General features: G+C 40.6%; 2 protein-coding genes across 3 annotated transcripts in view; one reads left to right on the forward strand and one right to left on the reverse strand.

Moving 5' to 3' along the window:
• The window catches only part of rnf43 (ring finger protein 43), a 90,328-nt gene extending 75,112 nt beyond the window's left edge, over positions 1–15,216 (forward strand). For both annotated transcript variants that reach the window (XM_079649801.1, XM_079649802.1), the window contains 7 exons: positions 7,738–7,812; positions 7,914–8,048; positions 8,546–8,647; positions 8,763–8,933; positions 9,026–9,128; positions 9,746–11,230; positions 12,065–15,216. In XM_079649801.1, coding sequence (XP_079505927.1) covers positions 7,738–7,812; positions 7,914–8,048; positions 8,546–8,647; positions 8,763–8,933; positions 9,026–9,128; positions 9,746–11,230; positions 12,065–12,090 — 2,097 coding nt within the window. In that variant the 3' untranslated portion in view covers positions 12,091–15,216. The remainder of the gene's footprint in view (positions 1–7,737; positions 7,813–7,913; positions 8,049–8,545; positions 8,648–8,762; positions 8,934–9,025; positions 9,129–9,745; positions 11,231–12,064) is intronic.
• A 3,747-nt stretch (positions 15,217–18,963) lies between these two features.
• Positions 18,964–25,915, reverse strand: hpda (4-hydroxyphenylpyruvate dioxygenase a). Its single transcript, XM_079651235.1, has 14 exons — positions 25,853–25,915; positions 25,684–25,710; positions 25,182–25,244; positions 24,376–24,480; positions 24,245–24,287; positions 24,065–24,147; positions 22,855–22,944; positions 22,666–22,772; positions 22,499–22,576; positions 21,577–21,739; positions 21,004–21,075; positions 20,760–20,882; positions 20,547–20,663; positions 18,964–19,244 (listed from the first exon to the last, which is right to left on the reverse strand). Exons 1-14 carry the CDS (start codon positions 25,853–25,855, stop codon positions 19,167–19,169), a joined length of 1,152 nt encoding a protein of 383 aa, XP_079507361.1. The 5' UTR covers positions 25,856–25,915; the 3' UTR covers positions 18,964–19,166.
• Positions 25,916–25,983: the final 68 nt, after the last annotated feature.

Consider the following 25,983-nt stretch of genomic DNA (forward strand, 5'->3'; position numbering starts at 1 on the left):
GGGTGGCCAAGCCCAGGCTCTGGATTAAGAGAGTGTGTGTGTGTTCAGGATGAATGGGACTTCTAGGTAGGAGGAGGTGTGTGTGTGTTATTAAGGCCCACCCCCTCAGGCTCAATACTTTTCCTGAGAGCGTAGAATCTGCTCACCTGCCCTGACATGCCCGACCAACCACCACCCCTCCTCTTCATACATTACTCCCCACCCACCCCACCCCCCCCCCCCCCCCCTCCCCTTAAGCGGCCCCACATCAAAGTGCCCCTGTGAGTAATGGATACCCAGCAGGGCCACACCCTTTCCTCCTCAACTGCTGCTCAGCCAGTGGCGAACACCCGACAATCACACAGCACACAAACACATACAGCAATTATTCACACACAATTAGATTTAAATATACAGCATCAAAGCTAGGTAAACAATATTTAATGCAAAGCTGTGTGGTTATTTTTGATGTCATTTGACCAAACTGTTTCAACAAGGAAAGAAGAAGAAAAATGAAATAGTATCAGAATCAGAATCTAGGGGGGACATTTGTTTTCATGATAGATGGTCCATTTAAGAATAAAATAAGTTAAACAATTACAATTGAAATAAATATTTATGTAAATATAAGAGATGTAAGTAAAAGTTATACAATTTAAGTATTATAAACACTTAAGAAGTTTAATTCAAATGTCAAATATGCGATAAGATAAACAAAAAAAAGAATGTAAATATTTATATAATGCATTTTTTTTGCACATTGTACTAATATATAAACTGTGTATTACAACACATACAGTCGTGTTTTAGTATTTAATATGACTCTTTATGGTGAATTTCAGCATTTAAAAGGGTTGGGCTACTAATGGTTGAGTAAGTATTATTGCCAGTCTAAGTAATGTAATGTCATGTTTTGATGACGTGGTTTGTTTGTTGCGGCGATGAGGAGTCGAGATTAATAACTGCAGTGATGTTGGCTGATGTTGACGATGATTTTATGAAGACAAAAATGCCTATGATCCCTCGCCTCTTTTATTTTTTATAAAGATGTTTCTTTTTGGTTAGTTTAGCCTTCATTAGAGAGATGTTTTTTAAAGGGGCTTGAGGGATGAGATGCATAAAGGGTCTACAGGCCGAATTCAAACCCTCATAGCCGCAACAGGGACTCAGCCCCAGTAAGTGGCGTGTTTATCGCTATTCTTTTGAAAGACAGAGCCATAGAGGCATTACATGACCTATTGTTGGGTCCAGTTAATACTACCACCACAACATCAACTCAGACTGCACCTGTTCCAGCCCCCCCCCCTTACCCCTCTCTTATTATCACCAGCAGCCTTCGCCCCCGTCTGCTCCTCATTTAGCCGTGCGGCGTGTCCCGCTGCCTCAGTAATGGTTCCAGTGTGCCGGGCCAGTCAGAGAAATGACAGAGCAGAGCGGAGCAGAGCCTCAGACCTGCAGGCCGGAGCTCTCTACTCTGTCATTACACACTTTAATGCAGCAGCACCACAGCCTGCACGCCTCACTCCTCCCCCTCCCTGTTCCTCTTTCACTCTCACTTCCTTATTCCCACACATATTATTCCATGGTGTAATTACTCATGCACCGAGTGATGTGGACAGTCACGCTGGCAAAGAGACGTTGGATTGAGTTAATGGAGTCTGGTGGCATGTTTTACAGAGGCAGGAAGGGTTATCAGAGGACCGAGAAAGAGCTACATCAGCAGCTTTATGGTCTGTTGGTGCTGTGTGATTAACGTAACAAAGACTTTGAATACAAGGACAACCATGCTCACTAATTAGCTTAGGTTGACATTGAAACGTCTTACTTTCAAAAACTGAAACGTTGACTTTAGTTAAATGTATTATCTCAACAACTGTAGTTACAGTTAGTTGAAAGCAGTAATATAAAGTTGAACCTAATATTTGTTACTTCAACTTAATATTATTGCTTTCAACGAACCTAATGTAGTTATGTGAAATCTGTTTACATAATACATTTAATTAAAGTCAACGTTTCAGATTGTTCAGTGTGTTTGCACTGTTTTGTCCTAAAATCGACATTACATCCTAGTTTGAAATGAGGAGTGAAACCCTCAATTGTTGTTCAATCTTGCAGTTCAACTGTTTTTTATTAAATGTTTTTTTACTGAAGGACAGATGCTAGTAGTATGCAATGTTGCAATTGAAGCAACGTTTTTCCTCACTTTTAATTTCTTTCACAAGCATCCTACCCCACCTCCCACACATCCCCGCCCACCCCTACCTTGAAAGTCCATGACACAATATAATCCAATACATGTAAAGAATAATGGACCGTAGAAAGAAAAAAAGGTAAGGTCTTGGAAATTATTTACGAGATAATATTCCGCTCTTATTAATATAGCAGTGTGGGCTGTTGAAATTATCATGCATTGCCACTTCTTATAGAATTGGGATTGAGAGCTCTTTTTCCAGGATGTTCTAATTACCATTGCTCTCTCTTCATTCCAGCATGAATTAATTTATAGATAATTCCTGAAGCAAGAAAAACTTCTGTCTCGATCCACTGACAGAGTTCTGCTATATGAAATGATTATGGCTCAATATGTGAATAATGACTCACTTGCCATATTTGGTTCCTGAGTGCGTAAGATGATTGCCTTTAAAGTATGTCCTGCCCCTTTAATGCACAGATTTAAATCAAATCTGCTGCTTTCAAAAGTCAAAGGTTACGAAGCCACTGGGTCACGCTTGGTACTCTGAATATAGTTATCTAATCATAGATGTTTAACTAATATAGCAGATGTTTCTCTGTGGCAAGACGCAATGTGTCTACGTGCGTCTGTGTAATATCCTCCTTTTTTTCGCCCTCTCCGTCTTCTCCCTGTTACCTTGGCTGCAGATGAAGGGGATTGGCTCTCTGGCACATTAATCCCATGAACAACACAGAGACGTTAACAGGCACAGCCATCTTCTCAGGCGACTGAAGAACCTTGGCACGTCTCTAACATGAAATAAAGACATCAGAGCAGCGTAGTTAGTTTCTGTCCCTGTTGAGAGAACACTCTGTGATGCCAGGCCTGGCTCGCAGACCGCACCTCTTACTGGAGATGTAAACAAACAGCGCTGGCTGGCCCGAGCCGGCCACCTGATGCTGAGGAGGGCACATAATGAGCCAGATGTGAGACTTATGGGAGATGAGTTGCGGTTAAAACTGCCTCAAGCTTAGGCAGCTCGTAGTAAAGTTACATCAATCAATCAAATTCAACTGAGTAGCACAAATTATACATTCTCTTAGGGGGCTTTACGGTGTTTACAGCATAAGACACCCTCTTTCCTTCCTTACATGGAAAACTCCCAAAGAAACCCCACAATTAACAGGGGAAAACAAATGACAGATCAACTAGACTAGACTTGAATAAACTGGAAAAGTAATAAAATAAGGTACAAATGAACAAAAACATCACGGTTACATTTTTTAATATACCCAAAAATGCTGTCAATGGACATTTTTGACCATCAGTGGAACACAGGCAGCCTCAAATACAATTTAAAAAAGATTATGGTTAGGGTGTTATACAGCTTTACAGGGTTGTATGTATTGAAGGCAATGGAAAATCTTGCTTATTTTGGGCAAAATCTAAATTGGCAATTTGGAAATGTGCCTTCCAATGTGCATTTAATTTATTTCTTATGTATTGTACTCTATAAAATGTAATCTAATATAAAGGAATTATATGAGGAAAAAATGCAGACAAACTCAGTTAAAAGATAAGATGATACATTTAAACTTGACATTTCCCAGTTTTTGTCCCTAGAGCTGAATACATGTAAAAGAAGCCCTGATGGGATTTGAAGTAAGAGTGTGTCTGTGGGTGCAGAGCTGCTGGTGTGTGACCTCACGGTGCCTCAGGTGTGTTTATGTTTGTGGCAGCTCAATTACCTGCTGCTACTCCTCTCCTGCCTTTTATTCAAATTATTGCACAGCGTGACAAAACACAGCAACACTTAACCCGTGTTTCATTGCACCCTCTGCCAAAAAAAAGTGTTGTTTGTGAGTTTCTCAGAGATGATGTCTTCCCTGTAAACCTCTGTAAACCACAGGCATTTCCGACTCTGCGATTGTGAGTTGTTAATGTTTACTCCAATGCCAAATAGTGTTGATTCACATGTGTCAAGTGGCACCTCCCGAGGATGGGTGTTTACCTAACCACAGACATTTGTGTTTGAGTTTCAGACCTGGAGATGTTGAAACCCTCGTGCTGGCACTTCCTTTTAGCTTGTCTTGTTAGCGTAGCAGCTTGTCATTGCGCCGTTAAAGGTTAAATATAGTGTCTTCTGTTAATCATGTAATCAGATCTCTCTGGCCTCTTCTGAGTCTGTGGCTCACTACTAATACTGAGAAATAATAAAACCACAGCAGCAGACATTCGTAGAAATTATTATGGTATTTTCTAAAACTGTGTGTGTGTGTGTGTGTGTGTGTGTGTGTGTGTGTGTGTGTGTGTGTGTGTGTGTGTGTGTGTGTGTGTGTGTGTGTGTGTGTGTGTGTGTGTGTGTGTGTGTGTGTGTGTGTGTGTGTGTGTGTGTGTGTGTGTGTGTGTGTGTGTGTGTGACCACATTGGGCTTCCCTGCGTTTATTACCGCGATTAGAGGAAGTTTGGGCTCATTGCAGCGTGCAACTTTTGAACCCCAGGTAAAGCAAATTCCCACATGTCAAAGATTCCGTTTTTTTTTTTTTTTACTCCAATGTGACCGCACCCGATTTAGGCCCACGCACGTACCACAATTACCGTTCTGATGAAACAGGGGAACGGCTGCTGCTCCAGAGCTGGAAGCCAGATCAAAGGGAACATGATAATTTTTTTATTTGACCTCTTTCTGACCGTCAGCACTACGGCCACCACCGGCGGTTCTGTGGGGCAATGTTGTTAACTCTCAGCTGCACAAACACGCACACTGTATGCACACTCACAGTCAGTGTACGTGCAGCTTTTAACTTCTGCTGCAGGCATGGGACCATCCTGGCCAAAATAATTGCTTTGCACTGTATTATCCAGATCATTTTAGAAAATTGCCTTAAACTTTCAAACATACTTGTTTTTTTTATTGCATCACAGATAGTACATGCATCTTGTTTAAGTGAACATTATTTTAAGTGATCAAATAATCTTAAAAAAGTAATCAATAATTAGGAAGGTCCCTGCATTAATAGCAACATTTTGTTAGTCTGTTTTTTACTCCTATCAGGATATTCACTTTCAGTATCCCAAGTCTAAATCTACCAAAAATCTACTAAAATAATTGAATCACTATTCATTCCTGCATTATCTAGGGGTCAGGTAAACAATTGACACAGCATAGTATAACAGTATTTTTTGATATCGATTGTTTTATATTTAATATTGAAAATACTATTTAAACGTTTTGGTTGCACTCGCTATTTCAGTCCACTTGATGGGGCTGAGTGAGGTTATGGGTAATATCAGCTTAAAGGTGGTCAAAAAATAGCAGAATGAAACTAAACGCTGCATGATATAAATGCAGTTAAAGGATACAAAGCAATATATTGCAATATATGTTATCACAAAATGTTTAAAGTGGCAGTAGGGTTGTATTGGGCTTGATTATGGCAATAACATGGTATTGTGAGGGCCTCTGATGGTTCACCCATGAAAGCATCCCTTATACACTGTGTACATTGAGTGTGTGGGTGTGTGTGGGTGTACTTGTGTTGTCGGCAGATGCCAGACGCTTGACAGCATGCGATGAAGTATTAATGGAAAGACTGCTTTTTGTTTTTAAACTTTCTTCTTGTGATGCTGGAAAAAAAGTATTTCTGGATTGTTTTAGGGCGCACACACACACACACACACACACACACACACACACACACACACACACACACACACACACACACACATACTGAAAAGACATTCACACAACAAGTGCTATTTTGGGGTGTTAGAGTGACAATATGCAAATTCACTTTCCCTGTTAGGCTTTGATTGAGAGAAACTTAATTATAGTAAAAATGAAGGAGTAATTATAGACCTCAGCCTTCTTTAACCAAAATATGTATTGCACTGTTATGGAAAAAGATTCACAGACCAAGCAATACCCAATGGAACTTTTTATAGAGCATTTCATTCACAATGATAATACAGGGTTCCCGCGGGGTCTTAAAAAGTCTTACATTTGATAATCTGATTAAATTTAAGGCCTTAAAACGGTCTTAAATACGACCAAAAAAAGAGAAAAGTCTTAAATATGATTTATTTTCTTGCTGTGAAATAGGTCTTAAATTCTATTCAAAGTGTTCTTAAAAAGTCTTATATTTGAGTTGGCGAAACCTGCAGGAACCCTGTAATAAGTTAAACAGCATATATTTGATAATGAATAGATGCCTCTAATAGTTAGGTTTGCGAGATCAATTATACTGTAGACATAATGCAGATATATAAAATGGGAAACACTGTTAAGCTTGAAGCTGAAAACATGAGCCAATACACTAAACAGATAGTTTAAAATATATGTTTAACAAACACGTTTTCTTTATTTGAAGAAGTGCAGTGATCATAAAGTAACATTCAGAACCTAAGACTAATTAAAGACCCTAAAAACGACCTTACCTAACCCTAATGGTCCAATTGAGCGCAACTGGTTAGAAACAGGTGGTTGTAAATTCACCTGATTTGCCATTGTACTTGTTTGGAATATCGTTCTGTTAAAATAGTATATAAGTATTAAAATCCCTCACTGTGAAATGACACATGGAAACTAAGATGTCCATCAGCATTTGAGTCTATAACACATTTTCCTTTCACTCAGTCAAATCATCCTGCATTATTTCTTGTTGCTTTACGCTCCAACATTAGAAAAGGGTTCAGATCAGGCAGCAGATGTGTGCTGTGGCCTTCAGCTCCATGCTTCCACTCTTCAGTCAGAGTGTGGCTCCCACAGTCAGGTGGAGCAGTGGGAGGAGGAGCTGCACTTTGGTCTGTGTGAGGCCTGGGGCTCAGTGCAGGAGCGCCACCTAGTGCTCGAGTTAGGACCTTAAATAAAGTGCTATGGTGTTAATGGGAGATACAACAGGTGAACAGCGTTAGACATCTTCACACCATGAAACTCCCCCGATGAATTACTTCAATGATTTCCTTTTTGTACTACAGGTTTTCTGAAATATTATGATTACATATGCAAATCAGGCATTATCTCGTCATCATCCTCTTCCGGAACAGAAATCTGAACATTGGTTAAAGCCTTGTTCAAAAATGATTAGGAATATCTTCTGGTATGAGAAGAAAAACTAATTTGATAAATATGATAAAACAGCCTTTAAATGTATGAATATGCCAATATGTTCTATTCCATACATTTTGCGAGACACTACAGGTGAAATTTAAAACTTCCGCAGTAGTTTATTTCACACCACAAATGTTGTATGTTTTCTGAAATATTTGAATCTGCAAAAGGGGAATTTTTAGTACATTAAGGAGAAATCTACAGACACAAATAGACACCTAAATGTTTATTTTTGATGTTTTCTTTACACTGTTCAGAAACAAGACAGGGAAGCAGAATAACCCAAAACCCCAGAAATGACCAGTGAATTCAATGTGTATCATCATAACGAGTGTTCTGTTCTGTAGCACAGGTTACCAGCTTTCCTAATGAAAAAGTCTCCATTATTCACGTCACATGACTTTATGCATCTCCCAAAGATGTCCTCCTCTTTATGTTTTGTTTATAACTGTCTCCTCTGTGCTCTCTCCTTCAGGCTCGTATGGCATTGGACAAAGGAGCTCAGGCCGTGATCTTTGATGTCAGTGATGATGCCAATGCTGCTTTTGAGGTGAGTGTACAGCCACTAGTGTACTAATCTTTAAAGTGTGTGAGAGGATAAAACACACTCACGTGTCTGTGTCCTTTACCTTCCTATTCACTAACGCACAGCTGGGAGGGATAGACTTCGTTCGCGGCCCTGTGGTGCTGGTGGAGGCACAGCATGCTGAGGAGTTGATGGGTTTGGTCAACAAGAACGAAGAGGCCAAAGTTACTATTGAGCTCCTGGTGGAGCTGCCCAGTTGGGTAAGCCCTGAAACAATGACTCACATCTTTCTGACATTCCTTTCATTAACTAGGGGGGGGGGGAAGAGGAAGAGGATCTCTACGCTATCTCACAAAATAACTTTCTCTGCGCTCCATTAGAGTAGGTACAGATATGATTTTGGATTAAATGTAAAATATTAGACACAAATAATGACAATCTATTTGTGACACATATAATTACAGGATGGGATTGGATGTTTGAATATATATTTTTGAATATTCAAAAAGTTGTACTCAGTCTTTTTTATATGTTTATTCATGTAGCTGAAGAGTTGGATTATTTCAAAGCACCATCAGATGCTGAGTCATGTTCAATATGGTCATTCAAAATCTTGGATATGATGAAAATAAATTGTTTAATCAAACATTTCTTCACTTCAAATATGGATTTATTATTGCAAGTTGTTTATGTGAATTAAGTTGAGGTTTCCCATTAAAATAATTTGATTTATTTCCATTTTCTCCCCCCTTTACAGCAACATTACGATGTTGGTATCCTGCTCACCATTGTCCTAGCTATTCTGACCATCGTTCTAATCTTCGCTTTCCGCTACAAGTGCAAGTCCAACCGGACCTGGGTGAGTGACAGCATTGGCATTTGTAAAAGTGAAAAGCTCACCCAAAACAAGCTGTCAGTCTTCATTGTGGATCCATTTGAAAGGATTTTCTAACCCTCTCTTCTTGTGTGTGCAGGACTCAGTCCATCAGCAGACCATGCGGGCCATCAGTCGCCTGGAGACCAAGACGTACAGCTCTCAGGGCTGCTCGGGGGCCCATCGGCACCGCGCAGCCTGGGGCTCGGCCAGCAGCTCCAACTCCAGCCCAGTCTGTGCCATCTGTCTGGACGATTTCCTGGACGGGCAGGTGAGAGGAGATAGAGCAACAAATAATGTTTCTGTACATTTAGCTGTCAGCTGTTTATCCTCAAATCTTCCTCTGCCCCTCTTTTATCGCAGCATCTGAGGATCATCTCCTGCGCTCACGAGTTCCACAAAGAGTGTGTCGACCCCTGGCTGCTGCAGCACCGCACCTGTCCCCTCTGCATGCATAACATCATGGGTGAGGAAACATATATTACCAGTCAAGTTGTGGTAAAGATGGTGATGATTAGACTAGGAATTTACACTGTATTAAGATAGTAGCCCTGAGAGGTAAGAGATCTGCTGATCTGGTGATCTACGTACAATCTGAAATGTTCACTTAAAGTTTTCTCTCCTGTATTTGTGATGTATGGACAGGTGAAACAAATGCTTTTGTTCCATCTTTTAGTTCATTGGGGAAAACATTTTTGGAACAGGAATTTGATGTAACGTACAATATATGTACCTTGTGTCTAAAGAGCATTGGGGGGATTCAAATTTAACGTGGAATAAAAAAACAATGCCTTTAGTTCTATTTACAACATGGTGTTGGTGCCTCTTGTGGCCTAACTGAGTATTAATTAAAAAAATGTAACCTGACTATTTTATCTGTTTTCTTAGATACTGACCAAGTTGAAACATGACACATCACCAGAGAGAAGTTATGTAGATCAGACTTGGATGGATCACATTTATATTTTTTCAGCCATTTCTCTGAATTCTTAACCCCTGTTTAATCTGCAGTGAGAAGTGTTGTATAATCAGAAGTTCCTCGTACCCTGTTCTGTGTATTCTGACCGCTGCTGGTCTCCACAGGGATGGAGCGGCAGCCCCAGAGGGCCAGCAGACAGAGTCAGGAGCAGAACCAGAGCTTCCTGCACCCTCAGCCCTTCAGCAGCCCACACAGCCACCTCTTCCCCCAGCACGCCATCCCGTTCTCTATGAGGCCCCACTATCCCCGGGGACCCTCAGGACCGTACCCCTCTCTGGGCCACTACTCTGGCTCTTCTCCCGTAGACGCTCAGACACTACGCTTCCTCACCAGCAGGCAGCTCGCCTCCAGCTGTGGGTACCACCGTCCTGTGGAGGGTCCCGGGAGGCCCCATAGGATGAGTGGTAACTGCAGGACTTCCACTCACCACTATACCCCCCGTCGGCCCTGCCACAACAACTACCGCTCAGCCTGCCCTGCCCAGCGCAGTGCATCTAGCTCCAGACTGCAGCACGCCTCCTCCACGCCACAGCCCCGCGGAGCGCCCCCCCACACCCGGCAGGACGACGGCAGCTGCTCGGGGGGGAGCTACCACACAGAACGCAGCGGGTACTTGGCTGATGGGCCAGCAAGTGACTCCAGTTCGGGGCCATGTCATGGCTCCTCCAGCGACTCCGTCCTGAACTGTACTGACGTATCCCTGCAGGGGGTCTATGGCAGCTGGTCCACCTTCCGGAGCTCCCTGAGCAGTGACTACGATCCGTTTGTGTATTACGGGCCAGGTCCTGGGCACGGGCCCCGCAGGAGCAGCCTAGAGGAAGGGGCCCAGGCCCGGCCCAGGTCTCTGGATTCTGTTGTGAACAAAGCAGGCTGCCCCGAGGAGCAGCAGCAGACTGTGTTCAGCCACATCCACTACCACCGCCACAGACACCACCACTATGAAGAGGGGGAGCACAGCAGGGGCTCGGACGAGGAGCAGGGGGCCGTTGCTGCTGATGCAGCTGCTTCTGCTGCTCCTCTCCTGGACAAAGACTCGCCCATGTGCCCCCCTAAGCACAGCCCCTGCCAGTGCCCGAAGCCAGAGCCCACAGACCGGCCCAGTCCGGGGGCCGAATGTCAGGACCCTAGCAGCCCTCCTCCAGTCCTGGTGTCCCCAATCCCCTTACAGCTTCAGCCCCACTGCTGCCACCAGGGACACGGACATCCTCCCGCTCCACTTGGGCGAGTGGGGGGCTACGTGCACGACGGCCCCTCTGTTCGCTTCCACCAGAGCCGGGATCTGCAGGACGACCGCAGCATCCACATCCACTATGGTCAGGGGCCCGGCTTCTGCTGCTCCCCCCCTGAGCTGCACCCCGCCCTGCTCCCCGTGCCCCTCATTCTGGACTCTGGGGGTATTGAGGAGTGGCCCTGCTATACCGGGGCCCATGTTGTGTGGCAAAAGCGGGTGCAGCAGGCCCGCTCAGAGCCTCAGCTCTTGGGGCCCGGGGCCCCTATGGACAGGCCCCCCTGCAGGTTCTACCACGGTCCAGCTGCTGACTGTAACACAGACATTTGTTTGTACTGCCAAACCTTACACCACAATCAGGGTGGGTGACTCACTTGTTTATCTTTAATAACATGTCCAGCCTTTAGGACTTTATGGAAAATGTACCACCAAAGAATTACTCATGCCTCCATGGTTAATTAAGAATCCAAACATGTTGAAAAGTCTTGCTGAATTGAGAAGAAGCATACAAGTGTAAGCAATAGTAAAGACTTTGGGGTGGAAATCATCTTTCCCTTTTTCAACATAGAAGACGAACAGAACAGCCAACAAGAAATAATAAAGAAAAAACATAGCAAGACAGGAATACCATACTTAATAACATAGACAGTCATAGTGGGAAAGAAAATGCAAAATAGAATATATATAATAGAAATAAATAAATAAACTCAAAGGGTGCAAATGAGCCCAGACTATCCCCCCACCCTTCCTCCCCGAGCAGTGCCACCCAAGCCATTAAAAAACGATTATTTGTGCAATGCATCTCAGCCGACCGTCCCCTTATAAATGAAACCATTGGACCCCACATCCTTTCATATTCCCCCAGTCTATCTTTTAGGATATATCGAATTATTTCCAAATGCAGAGTATCAATCAATGTCGTTATCCTAGCTTTAAATCTTGGCACATCCTTTGATTTCCATAATAGGAGAATCGATTCTTTGCACACAGGAGACCATAGGACAGGAGATGAAGTTGTGCATTTTGAAGTGTGTTACATTGTTCAGATGTGCCCAGTAAAACATCCCTATTTAAAACTCTGCCATATAAACAGTATGCACCAGCGTTATCCTTAGCTGTTTATTTAAAAAAAAAAAATTATGTATTTTTTCAAATTATATTTTGAAGATGACTTGAGCTGTTTTTGTGCCCACAGGATCAGAAGAGGAGTCCGGTGTGTGAGAACTTGTTGCATCCCCGATAATCAAGCTGCTACCCAGGAGACAGAATGGACAGGCCTCTCATTGGCTATCGCTCTCACGTCTTCCACATTGTTCCACCAGCAATTCCCCCCAGGATTCAGAACTCACACTGAAATGCTCTTTCGCCTGAGTTGGATTGAAATTATTATAATTGAATCATGCTAAAGCTTAAACAAATACTTTTTTAAGTGAAGACCCTTCATAATGTTGAAAATACATTGAATTATTAAAATGTTTGGGAGCTGCTGGAGAAACTACTCATACACCACAAAGAGGCAACAAGGTTTTTCTGCATTTCTCCTCTTCAGATATATAGGAATAATATTCATTTTGGATATGATATCACAAGTTCCCATGCTCCTTAGCAATGAATTATCCTTGCTTAGGGTGTTGAGCCCTCATGAAGTGAGACTCCATCTCTGCGTCGCTCACTCTAAAGCAAAAATAACTTGATTTATCTTCGAGGTACTATCTTTCACTCTCGTGATCTGCGTCTTCCTTCGCTGAGTCCAGTCTCAGCTGAGAGAAGCTTTTCTCTCCAGCCTACCTCAGCTCAGATTTCTTAACATGCCTCACACAGGGGGTCTTTTAAGGTACTGCTGTAGTGATTATTTTTTATGTCACAACCAAGTAGCTCCCACAAACTCAAAAAAAAGTGTTCCTCTTAGCAGTCCGACCTGTCCAAAATGGAGAGGAAGGTTGATGCTCAGCCCCTCACACAGCGAGCGTTCAATGAGGTAGCTGAGCCTTGCATGGGCCCTTTTTCATTATTTCAATAATGGCAGCTGTTTTGTTTGTGTTTTGGATAATTTTCTGTATTTTTTTTTGTAGTATGTAATTATTATTTTTTTATCCTCTCAAAATGAACCGGTTTGACTGAATTATCCCGTCGTCATTACAAGCTAGTGTAAACTTGTTCTCGTCATTTCTCTTGCCATTGGTGTCTTCACATGTTGGTGCTGTTAAACCTCCCGATCAGTGAAAAGTGTACAGGCCATAATACAACCATATCCTCTGCTGCTTTAACAGCTAATTCATCGCTATGTTGTGTTATTCTCCAAAAAGGGTGTTCCCTCCCTTTGTCTTCCAGGAACTAAAGCTCAAGGAAAATGTTCTACATTGCCGCTATAGACCAGAAAAAGTGATTATGTCATGATATAACCAGAGTAAAGCCATGTAACCGAACGGTCCCGAAACACGCTTAAGCTCTGCAAGCTTCCCCAGTGACTTTCACCCTGACCCTAGAACAGACATTCTAAGTTGTTTTATCTCCTGTGTTTATGATTTAGGGTAAATCTATAAGGATACATAATGATCAGGATAAGCAGTTTTTGTTATCAAAATGAGTATTACAATAGCAAACGAGTAACAAAAGAATCACCTAAAATTATACTGGCAAATATTAAATTTTATTTTCTCACCTATATCACAGATTAAACTTTGTTTTTTCCAGTTTATACTAACTGTGACAAACATTGTATCAAATCCTGGTTATAATACACATTTTCTTTGGAATAACTTTCCAAGAACTGTTCCAAACGCAATTATAAAATCATGAACTGAAAATCTGATACTGCCCTGACAAAAAAGATATCCTGGAATAACCTTCTTTGTCATCTGTTCTTAAGTCATGAACACAGGAAATTCACCATTTCAGATCCGACGTAAAAAAAATGCATTACAAGAATTGTTTTTCTAATTTGCCTCTCAGGGCTTCTTAGGTAATGATACCCCAATCGGTAAAAGGTCCTGTGTTGTTGCACATTTGCATTGTTCTAAATTAGATTCAGTATTTACATTTTTTTAATTAAGATGAAATATTTACGCCATCCTTTAAAAATAAAAATCTAAATATCCATTACAGTATCTTCTCACTCCACCTATTTAGCCCCTCTGGCAGACAGAACATGTGTCCAGGAAAAATTACTTAAATTGTGTGGATAGTAGTCAGAGATGGCTTTATTTGTTTATCTTTAACACAGACTCCTCTGCTAGGCTAAATTATCACACATTAGAGGAATTAGAATGCTATAATAGTGTGGACTTTCCCTTAAAGGCTAAGTGAAATGTGAATGGCTTTACTCAGCAGCAGTCAGATACAGTTTAACAGCAGACACAGAGCTCATGGGTATTGCAATGTAACCAGTAGCACTTAATAAAAAGCCTTATATGTGCCTTATTCATAAAGAAACTCTTCATAATCCTCATTCAGGACTCCCCCACACACACACACACACACACACACACACACACACACACACACACACACACACACACACACACACACACATACATACACTAAGCTCTTACCTGTCCAACCAAAGAGGCAACATCTTGAACACAGTGAACTTATAACTCAGTATGTGTTGGCAACCCTTTCCTTAAATATAAGAACAAAATATGCTTTTGTGATGAAAACCTGACAGAATTGAAGTGGAAATCATTTTGGAATCAATATTTTGGACAATCATGCAGATTTTTTAACTGCAGTCATTTGTTCTTAAACCCCACTTTGAATGTGTCAATGCAGCGTCCTCCAGACAAAGTGTCCTTATCTGTTATTATTGGTGCCTAAACAGCCTCTGTCTGAGATGGAAATTACTGAATTACAAGCAACACTTACAGGCTTGGGCAGATTTGATCATTAACATCCCCAAACTGTAAGCACATGAAAAATGATGCCACATAATATCTGATCTAATTTCATCCTGTTCAAGATCTTTCTCTTTGTGTGGTTTATTTTTTATTTTTTTAATGTTTTTGCAAGAGTAATGAGCTGAAACTGCCTTTTCTATGAGTAAAAGAAATCCCTCCAGAACGTTAAGGGATATGTCAGTATATTTTGGATACTTTGTGTACAAAAAGAGAACAAACAAAAAAACAGAAATGAAATAGTGTTGTATTTTATATATAATAGAACATTTCAATATAGTGACATGTCACTAATATATTTATTTACTAATATATTTATCCATTTTGTCCAGGTTTGAAAGAGTGGTTTCTGTATAGACTGAATGTTTCTATATGGAAACTGAGCAGTGCCATCACAGATGTATCAACCTGTCTTCATTCCAATTATATGCAAATAAATTATTTTGAAATAAAACCTCTGTGCTGAGGATTGTTTTTATTCTTTTAATTCCCAAAGTGTTAGATGAGCTGGATTTGTGTTCAATGACAAATAGTTGACCCAAACGTGTTTAAAAATAGATGTCTAGAGCTAAATAACTTATTTTTTGTTCACACTGATGTACAATTGAACTCCTCAAGGACAACCTATTAAAGAGGGGGAAGAATCATTGGTATAATATGTTGCACTATTTAATCCTTATTAACTGCAAGAATTGTACGATAAATGGAAAAAACAGAATGTCAAGCAAACAAATGTGTGTTACAAAAATGCTTACATTCCATAAAGAGCTTCACCCTGAAGAAAACCATGCTAAATAAAGCCTAATACTTACAGAATACAAAATGATTTTTGCTTAAAATCCAAAAGTGGTTAATTTACACATGTAATAAAAAATATGTATAATTTGAGTGCTGTCTCCCCCGTAGCTATGTCCCGCACTTTCGGTAGGGAAACGCGTGCGTGAGATTACGCAAAAGCTCTGTCGAAACCATAGACTGTATATATAAAGGTCGAAACTCGCAACTAGTTGTTTGCTGTCTGTAAAGTCCCTAATACACCAAATTAAGGAATATCAACCATTGGATTTTGTTCAAATAGGCAATTTTCGAACTATTGAGGTACAGGCATAGACCGTATAGGCTACTGTATAGTCCGCAGCAAGTCCTCAAAAAAGGCTTTAGTTTTCGAGATACCCCTACCCGAGGTATACAAAACACAACAATGATTTTTCTTATCTTTAGGGTCTCCCATTAATGAAATTGATTGTTGTCAAATTTTATTTTGGGGAAAAAAATGTTTTTTGGTTCTTTAGAACAATTTGGCTGAAAAAGAGCCAAATTAGACCAGGCCGAAAATGGAAAAGGTGACAAAAAAAGCCTAACCTGAGAATGATCAATCTTGTCCTCTTCAGATTTGCTGAGGTATGAACCAGATGGCTGCCCTACATCACCAAATAGTCAGACAATTATTTACCTAAAAGAATACTGAATTATAGTCCTGTAAACTTAGCATTAGTTTAGACGGAAATTGTACTTTTTGGTGTAGGACTTCATCACTTTTCTCTCATTTATCAGAAAAACCGAAATCCCTAAAAAAGATACCATTACTGAATTGTCTAGGGTGCTATTGAACACTAACCAGTAGTTGTATGGAAATATCTGGTACAGTTCTATTTCAAATGAGATTTCTTTAGACATAGGTCTACCTCTTCTCTGATACAGTCAAATTCCGAATGGGGGATAATGGGCACAATAGCCTATAAGTTAAGAATGCTCACTCTGATGGTCATTATATTTGGAGAGTGAAATACCAGGTGGCTGAACTAGATCACCAACTAGTCAGAATAAGAGTAACCCAATAAAATAAAGTGTATTAGTTCTAAATTGCAAGCCTCTAAAGTAAATAGTACAGGTTTTATTGAAACTGGAACCTAATTCAAAGTACAGTATACAAATCATAAAATAATTATGTGAGAGGTCAAGTGTATAGCTAGAATAGAATGTTAAATGTCGGGTTCCTCAGAAACGGGGACACATGTTGACATTCTGCACAGCAGGTGCAGGGGAAGTACAGGGAAGGCCAACTGAGAGGCACTGGCACTTTCCACTCTCTCCACACTTTGCATCTTTGCAATACAAGTGAGTAATGTCTCTCACTTCTGTAGGTGCTGGGGGTTTTGTAAATAGCACTGGTCGAACGGCCCCATATCTGACAATCCACCCCTTGCCAACAGGACTCCATAACAAGGGTTTGGGTTCGGGCTGTGACACCATATCGCTGTCTGAAACATTGCTCTTTGTACATGTTGTTGAAATGCATCCTCTGTTGGCGGCAGATTTTCCGAGGCTGTATCTGTTGTTGATGCAATTATGAACCGCAGTTCATCCAAGTTTGTGCACATCAGTCCAATTTCCTTTTTCTCTTTTCCATATTGTCAGGATTCTCATGTTTTGTCACGTTTGTAGTTTTGTATGTCTGGTTATGGGTGTTTTCCTCTGTGTATATTGTCTGGTCCCCTTCTTCCTGTGTTTTTCCCCTGTCGTTAATTTCCCTGGTGTGTCTAATTGTCTGATTGTGTTCACCTGTCGCCCTTGTGTTTCTCCTCCCCTGCCCGGCTGTTTCTCGTCTTGTGATTACCCCTCTCTGTATTTAGTCTTGTCTCTTCCTGTGTTCAGTGTTGGTTCATTATTTGTCATTCCTGTTCCCCTTCATGTGGGTCACTGTTACCTTTGTTTGGACGCTACCTCGTACCTGTTCGTGGATTCTTGTTTTGCCTCGTGCCTCGTACCTGTACCTGGATTCTTGTTTTGTTCGGCTTTTGGGAAATAAAGCTCGCCTTTTTCTTTCTTTTTGAAACCTGCTTCCTCCTCATTCTGCATTCGTATTTTTCCTCACACCCTAACACATATAGCAGAAGTTCAAATTCTCTTGCGGCTGGAAAAGACTCTTCCAAGCTGGCAGAGTCCAAAATGGGCCAGATCTTTGAGCTCGCTGAGATGGGTCTTGGGTTTGGTGAATGCTGTTGTCTTTCCTATTCTGTACAAACTACTTGTTGAGCCACAGCCAGTGAGTGCACGACATGCTGGGAGACAGTTAGACATGTCTTTTCCAATGTTCTCACATGGTGTTGATGGGGACATATCTCTCTCTCATTCCATGGTCTGCATGCATGCAGTAGAGATGAACCAAACATTTCTTTGCTTGCATAATACAGTATACAGTATGAGCAGTACTTCCACACCTGTGTAATCAGAACTCGCAATGATGCGGGAATATGACTCTGCAAGATGTATGGCATGGAGCACCATCCTTGTGTCTGTCTCCTCCTGATCACTGATGTCAAAGTGCTGACTCCTGCTGTGCAGATGCTCTTCACCTCCTCCCCTTCGAAATCTAATTTGCAATATAACTGTAACAGATATTTCCATACAACTACTGGTTAGTGTTCAATAGCACCCTAGACAATTCAGTAATGGTATCTTTTTTAGGGATTTCTGTTTTGCTGATAAATGAGAGAAAAGTGATGGAGTCCTATGTTCCTATCACCAAAAAGTACAATTTCCATCTAAACTAAAGCTAAGTTTGCAGGACTATAATTCAGAATTATTTTAAGTGGATAATTGTCTGACTATTTGGTGATGTAGGGCAGCCATCTGGTTCATACCTCAGCAAATCTGAAGAGGAAAAAAGTTATCCTTAAGTTATGGGCTTTTTTGTCACCTTTCCCATATTCGGCCTGTTCTAATTTGGCTCTTTTTCAGGGATTGGGGTAGTTCTAAAGAACAACCCCAAAAAGAAATTCCCAAATCTTTTTTTTTTTTACAACAATCAATTTCATTAATGGGAGCCCCTAAAAGATAAGAACAATCATTGTTGTGTTTTGTTCTACCTCGGGTAGGGGTATCTCAAAATCTGAGGGCCCTTCCTGCTAGACTAATAGGCCCCTATGGGTTTTGGAGAAATTGGCCTTTACACAAAAACAACCTACCAGCACCTCTAAACCTCACAGCTTGACATAGCTTGCTTCTTAAATAAAAACTGTTGTTTTCATTTTCTATATATATATTTTTTAATAAAGTACAATTTTTAAAGCAGGACTTTCATCATAATTTACAGATTGGTATCAATTTTCTCATGTAACTTTGGCAAACAAGCAAATACTTTCCAAATTGTTGAATTTTTCCTTTAGAAATGATTCTATTTCCCAAATACTAACCAACCTTCATGAACATGAGTATCTTTATTTGGTCGTACAGCATGCAATCTATAAGCAACATACCTAATAGCAGTCAATCTCATGAAGATAATCAACACTCGGTACATGTGTTTTATAGTGATGTTGAGATGTACAATGATATTTGGTGTGGTTTGGCAGCAGCAGGCAAGCATCAGTTCGAGGCTTTGGCCTGCCTGTCGGGTGTCATCTAGGTGAGGTTGCCACGGGCTTCTTGGTCCTTCTCAATGGCCTCAAAGAGAGACTTGAAGTTTCCTGCCCCAAAGCCCTGGAGAGAGAACAAGCACACACAGATGGCTAATTACCCAAAGATCTGCCGTCTTCTGTGTCATTCCTTATGGCTCTGGGGTTCTTCTCTCAGACACCGTACAGTAAGAAACTTTGAAGTCTGAGGCTGGGAAATATTCTCACAGGGTTCAATGGGAGCTCACAAGGGGCTCACAAACTAATCATGTCAATATTTGTATCATGGATAATCAAAAGACCAAGTGTTGGGTGGTTGCTCTGAGAGCTTCAGTTTCTCACTTTCATGCATTGTATCCACATCTGCAGTGAAACGCTGGATATGATGGATATGATGGGCCTGTTCTGACAGGCAGAATGGGTGCTGGGTAATAAATGGAGTGCCACAGGGTGCAACCCAATCCAAAGATCCCCCTCGCTGTGAAGCAGGGAGCCTTTTAATCTGCTCCTGTGATAGATTTACTGGGGTTTTACAAGTGGGCTGCTTTTATACTGTTCACTCTGGGTGGGAGCTGCAAACAGGTGTTGAGGCCGCTCTCACTCTTTAAGGTGGTGAGGACGTTAGAAACAGCACCACATTCCTATTGGTCGCACCCCAAAAACACGATAAGACTACCATTAGTGGACCAATCATACCAGTAGTTTGTGTAACTGGCAGTAACAAAGTACATTTACTCAAATACTGTACTTTAGTGCAATTACAACTTTTACTTTACTATACTACAACAATATTTTACTATACTATACAACAATTATTATAATTGAGTAATTATATTTATGCAACTTTCTGACATTGGACTGCTTACTCTTCAGATTATAGTTTTTCTCCCTTCCTTTTCAGTGTAAAGCCTTAATCTCCAGATGTTGAATGTTCATGATAAACTAAAGGATAAAGTATTCCTTTATGCTTTGGGAAATTCTCCGACTTCTTAAGCCAAATAAATGATTATGAAAGTATCTTGGATAAGCTGGAAATCCATGGTCTTGAAGGCTGAAAAAGGGGTCGTTTTTCTGAGGTACTCATCATAAACTGACTTTTCTTTCTGTGTTTCTCCAATGACAACGACAAAGCTACAACCAAATGTTGATCTTATCGAATATGATGCATTGCTGTGCATTAAACTACCAAAGGTTGCAGATGTTAAGTAATGTGCATAACCTCAAACATAAACAGCAGTAAAAGGAAACATCAATGTAGTAGATGTCAATGCAGATGTAAATACAATAGTAAAACTGGCAGAGGCAATATTTTATATGTTCATACTTTAGTTACATTTGTGTGCTATTAGTACCTTAACTTATAATAATAAGTAATTTTTCCACTTACAAAGTGGTTGTGCCGCTGAATGACCTCCAGGAAGAGAGTCGGTCTGTCCTGCACGGGTTTGGTGAAGATTTGGAGGAGGTAGCCATTGTCGTCAAAATCAACTAAGATTTTCAATTCCTTAAAAGTTAAAAACACAGATTTATAGTTTGGAATGACACAAGCAAAAAAGGTTGTAAATAATGTCAGGCTTGCTGAAATCACACATCTCCTCACCTGTAAACGGTCCAGGTCCTCCTTCACCTTGATCTTGGCGGTTTTGAGATTCAGCCGCAGGTTGTCGTAGTACTTGTCAGGCGCTGAGAGGAACTCCATCCCCCGGGCGCGCAGGTTCACCACCTGATTCAAGCGCACACAAAAGAGAAGCAGCTTCTTAAACTTGCCTTTACTTGCAGATTTTGCGGAGGCTGTGGGAAAGTGAAGCTGAATGCTGTAGGGAAAATGAACGGGGGAGACTCACAGCTTGGATAATGTCTGACGTGTGCAGGGCGATGTGCTGAGCACCTGGGCCCCCATTGTAGTCCACATATTCCTGTGAGGAGGGGGATGCAGAACATTAAAGCACTGAGACAGGGCTATTAACCAGGACGTTTCAACACAGGGAGATCCCCATTAACATTGAGTTCAATTAGTACTTAATTGCACAACTGTTCCTCAAGCTGCTGGGGACTAACTGCAATAAACCTCTGTGATACCCTGCAAATTACATTTAGCTTTCACATTTAACACATTAAATGAGCTGGGCACTTGCAATTCACAAGTTAGTATAATATTTATTATTAGAGGTAACCATATAGTGCACCTTTGGGTGGATGGGAAAATAACACTTAGTGCAAATTATACTGATTCCCATAGGCGGTTCAGAATGCAACAGTTACCCATAAGAAAAAATAAAACCATACAACTTAGAACATATTAGGCATGAACAAAACCAAGCATTTAAGATGGTCTCTGTACCATGATGTTACTCCCCTGTGCTACACCAGAGTGATAAACCCCTGTGAACCAATGCTAGAAACTGATGAAGTCACACCTGGATTTGTGACATTTTCTTCCCCCTTGCAGGTTCATTGATGGGCATCTTGATGGTCTCCTCATAGTTGGTCACCACTACGGACCTCAGTGAACTGTACTGCGTGTGGATCTGCTTGTCGTCTATTGACCAGAACCGGTGGAACATCAAACATTTCTCATACCTAAAAACATACCCGGACAAAATATGTGAGCATGGGCCAAATGAGCAAGCTCAGTCTTATTTCATTATTGAAATGTCTTTTTTTACAGAAGCCTCAAGAGACACAGGAGAAACATTCTGGTGATCCATCTTTGGTTTTCCAGGATGATCTTAATTAATCCTTTATTTTTTCTAAAAAAAAATAATTCAGGGGGATTTTTATTTTTAAATCGGTATCTTTTTTCTTAGGGTTGTAATACGTATAGCAGCCACAAGAGGCTGATGTGCACAACTCCAGGTGAGTTATATTTTCAATGCACAAAAGAGGTATTATAATGTGTGTATGCCACACAAATACTAAGGTCATATATGTCATTTTGGGAGTTAAAGGCAAACAACCTACCGTCATTTAGTGAATGAAGACATGTGTGGTAATGTTTGGCTTAACTAAATGAGTATTACAACAACAAACGTTTAATCAAAGATTTTGTTTCACAGATGGAAAAAGAATAATAAAGAACTATGATAGTTTTTTTTGTGTCTGTTCTAAGGTCGTAATGCCAAGATGAAAAATTATTTTCACCCGACTTAGAAAATGGATCATCAGTTTTTTGGGAAAAGTAATGAGGATTTTGTTTATTTTATAGGCCAGTGATGTTGCACTGGAGCCAACTTGTATTTCTGCATGGGACAGAGTGACCGTGTGTGTCGTGTTTACTTGTCCTTTTGCCCCGTGTGCCTGCTGTGCCCTCCATGTGTACATGCGCTCAAGCAGTCTTACCAATCTGTCACTGGCACCATTTGGTCGTCTGGCTGATTTCCCACAATGTGATCGATGAAGTGCAAACCTGCCAGTGGACTAAAAAGAAATGAAGAGAAAACAATGACAGTTCTGCAAAAAAAGGGATAATACCCATTATAAACATGTTGGGAATGTTAGACACTCACAGTTTGGCTAACAGAGGATCCTTAAACGGAGGCTCTTTGTAGCCTGGCAGGAAGAGGCCTTTGTAGGGACTGAGGTACTCAACCAGTGTGTGAGTTGTATCTCCATACTGAAAGAAAATCAGTGACAGATATTGTTATTAATCCCAAGTCTCATATGTGTAATCACATGAGGTTTGAACATGTGCGTACCGTCTGAAGCACGGCACACTTGATCCTCCCCTGGCCATCCTGATCCACCCAGGGCTCCTTCACGATCACAGCTCCTCGCCCTTTAGCTGTCTGTCACAAACACAGGATCTTAACAGTATTTCTCTCTGAAGACGTCTCTTGGAAGCCCTCCAGTGGCTGAAGACAGAATACTTTTCTACATATGCTGTGATAAATTGCTTAACATGCAAGTATCTCAAATCTGAGTACATTCAGAGGTGATTCTGTCTCTTTGTAGCCACCTGATGGTCGACAGAGAGAGTTTAACCATAGCCAGTCTGACTTTAACTGAGGTAAAGAGTTCAAATCAGGCTAAATCTTTTGCACCACCAGCATGTTTCCCCTATTTCAGCACACACCGAGTGCACTGCACATAATAATATACATGTAATTGGGGCTATTTCTTGAATTTGGAACGTTGTTGAAGCCTACATTTTAATCAAAATAAGTTAAAGTGAGCTCGGGTGATGTTGAGCCTTTTTTGTTGTCTTGTGTTTCTTCGTAGTTGTTTTGTGTTTCTTTGTGGTTATGTGTCTTTTGTAGTTGTTTTTTTTCTCCTTTTGGTTGTTATGTGTCTCTTTGTGGTTGTTTTGTTTCTCCTTTTGGTTGTTATGTTTCTCTTTGTAGTTGTTTTGTTTCTCCTTTTGGTTGTGTTGTGTCTCTTTGTGGTTGTTTTGTTTCTCCTTTTGGTTGTTATGTTTCTCTTTGTAGTTGTTTTGTTTCTCCTTTTGGTTGTGTTGTGTCTCTTTGTGGTTGTTTTGTTTCTCCTTTTGGTTGTTATGTTTCTCTTTGTAGTTGTTTTGTTTCTCCTTTTGGTTGTTATTTGGCACTTTGTGGTTGTTTTGTTTCTCCTTTTGGTTGTTATGTGTCTCTTTGTAGTTGTTTTGTGTCTATTTGTTCTTGTCTTGTGTCTCTTTATGGTTGTTTTGTGTCTCTTTGTTGTTGTCTTGTGTCTCTTTGTAGTTGTTTTGTGTCTCTTTGTGGTTGTTTTGTGTCTTTTTGTGGTTATTTGTCTCTGTGGTTGTTTTGTTTCTCTTGTTGGTTGTTATATGTCTCTTTGTAGTTTTTTTGTTTTTCTTCGTGGTTGTTATGTGACTCTTTGTAGTTGTTTTGTGTCTCATTATTCTGTATCTCTTTGTAGTCATTTTGTGTCTCTTGGAAGTCATGTTTTGTCTCTTGTTGCTTTTGGTACCTTGACTAAGAAGTCGCAGTCCTCCACTTGGAAAGCGATGTCCTTGACTCCGTCTCCATGCTTCACCAAGTGTTCTCCCATCTCTGAGGGAACATAGATACATGTTGGAAGCCATCCTACTGTATGTCATGTGCACATCATTTTATCTTTCATTCAGTCTCAAGTCTTGAGAAAACTTGCCTTCATTTCCAGGATTAAGCGCTGATTCAAAAGCAAATATTATCTGTGAGGAGAGAGGAGGGTGTTGTGTATCACTGATTGTGGATTTACTGAGTGATAATTCAATCAGCACAGGATGACAGACTGCATACCTTATCCTGTCTGATGACATGCGACACCACCTTTCTGCTGCCCGTCTCCAGACCCTTATAGGCCAAAGGCTCGAAGCCCATCTTATCACAGTAGAAGGAGGCCGCCTGCAAAGTGTCACAGTGTCTTTCACTAAGGAGGGACTTTAACTATGACAAGGTGAGAAACAGTGGGGAACTCCTAGTTAAAATGTAGGAGTTACTGTGTTTGTTTTTCAATCACTGTTGTGTGTTTGACCTGTCTGCTTAACCAATTCAATGTTTGTTCGTTTTTTATATGAATTTATTCAGATTTATTACATTTTGTACAATGTAAATTACATTTCTCTTCAACTAAATGTAGTGAAACATTTGTAAATAAGATATACATATATAATAAATAAAATGTTTTTGTTTGAATGTTGAAACTGCTGATCATGTACTCTAATCTATACAAGAAGTCTAAAGAATCTTGTGAGAGGCACATTGGTCTAGTGCTAGAGATAAGGGTGAACTTTTAAAAAAAGTGTTATTTGTTGTTATTTTCAAGATTTTAAGACTTTATGACAAAGCTCCAAATCCTCACATTTGAAAAGCTGGAACCAGGGTATATTTTCGAAGCAGTTCTAGGTACTTTCAGTCCATGATTTGTCTTTTTCAATCATTCAGGAATCAATATGTGGAATAGATACAATATGTGGAATCTAAAAAAAGATATCTGGATCCAGTTATTAATTATGTGAGTAAGAAAAAATCGGATTGGACCAGTGCTGAAATCCTGAAACTGTCACAGATGAGAGAAGAGTAAATATCAGGGTGTAGATTCTGACCTGCTTAGCATTGCCGACCCAGAAGGTGATGTGATGAAACTTGACAAACCTTCCCCTTGCGTGCTAGAAAGCAACATCAGCTAATAAAATTAAAATGTCTTCAGGAGAACATACAACACATTCCTGCAAAGCTAACACTTTCATCAGTATTCTCAGTAAAACATTTAAAAAAACATAGATTTGTCCAGCAAATATTTATAATTGAGCTATGCCTAAATAAAACAGAAATCCATAACAGAAACAGTAAACATCAATGCTTCTCTTAATTCTGTTAACGTTTAACGTCTATACTCTATTGGTGAGTAACTTGTAATCGTGTGAGGCCTTCTGTAAAATGTTTTAGTCATATTCGAAATCTCATAATAGCCGTAGGTTCAGCACAATCCATTTATTCTTACAACATTTAGCTACTTGGCTATATCGAGCAGAACTAACAGAACTGTTAACACATCAAACTGCATCACACATCAAATTCCTTCTTCATAAGCACTTCAAATCTTACCTTCTCCCCTTTATCTGTGTAGCTTGTCTAAGAAGAAAGAAAAGATAAAGATCATTAGAACTTCAAGTGCTACAGTGTCCCTGGTCTTTATCCACTGAAGTTATAATAATGATCTCCTCAGTAACGCAGCGGTGATAATGTCTCGATATTGACTCATTGACTCTCTTACCATGCTGTGATTGTACCCGGGCCACAGTTTAGAGAAAAGAAGGATCAAAATCAGTGCAGGGGTGCAGATAAGTACTGACCGGATGACCCACTGTGATTGGTCCTTTAGGATCTACACCCACCTGTCCGCCT

Source organism: Notothenia rossii (genome assembly GCF_949606895.1).
Source record: "Notothenia rossii genome assembly, chromosome: 9".
NCBI classification, from domain to species: Eukaryota; Metazoa; Chordata; class Actinopteri; order Perciformes; family Nototheniidae; genus Notothenia; species Notothenia rossii.

Excerpts from the sequence above, each read along its gene's own strand:
- hpda (XM_079651235.1), bottom strand. Across the intron at positions 21,076-21,576 it reads AGAAAATGTCACAAATCCAG|GAATATGTGGACTACAATGG; the intron begins GTGTGACTTCAT and ends CCCTCCTCACAG. Across the intron at positions 20,664-20,759 it reads AGGACCTGGACCGTTTACAG|GAATTGAAAATCTTAGTTGA; the intron begins GTGAGGAGATGT and ends TTAACTTTTAAG.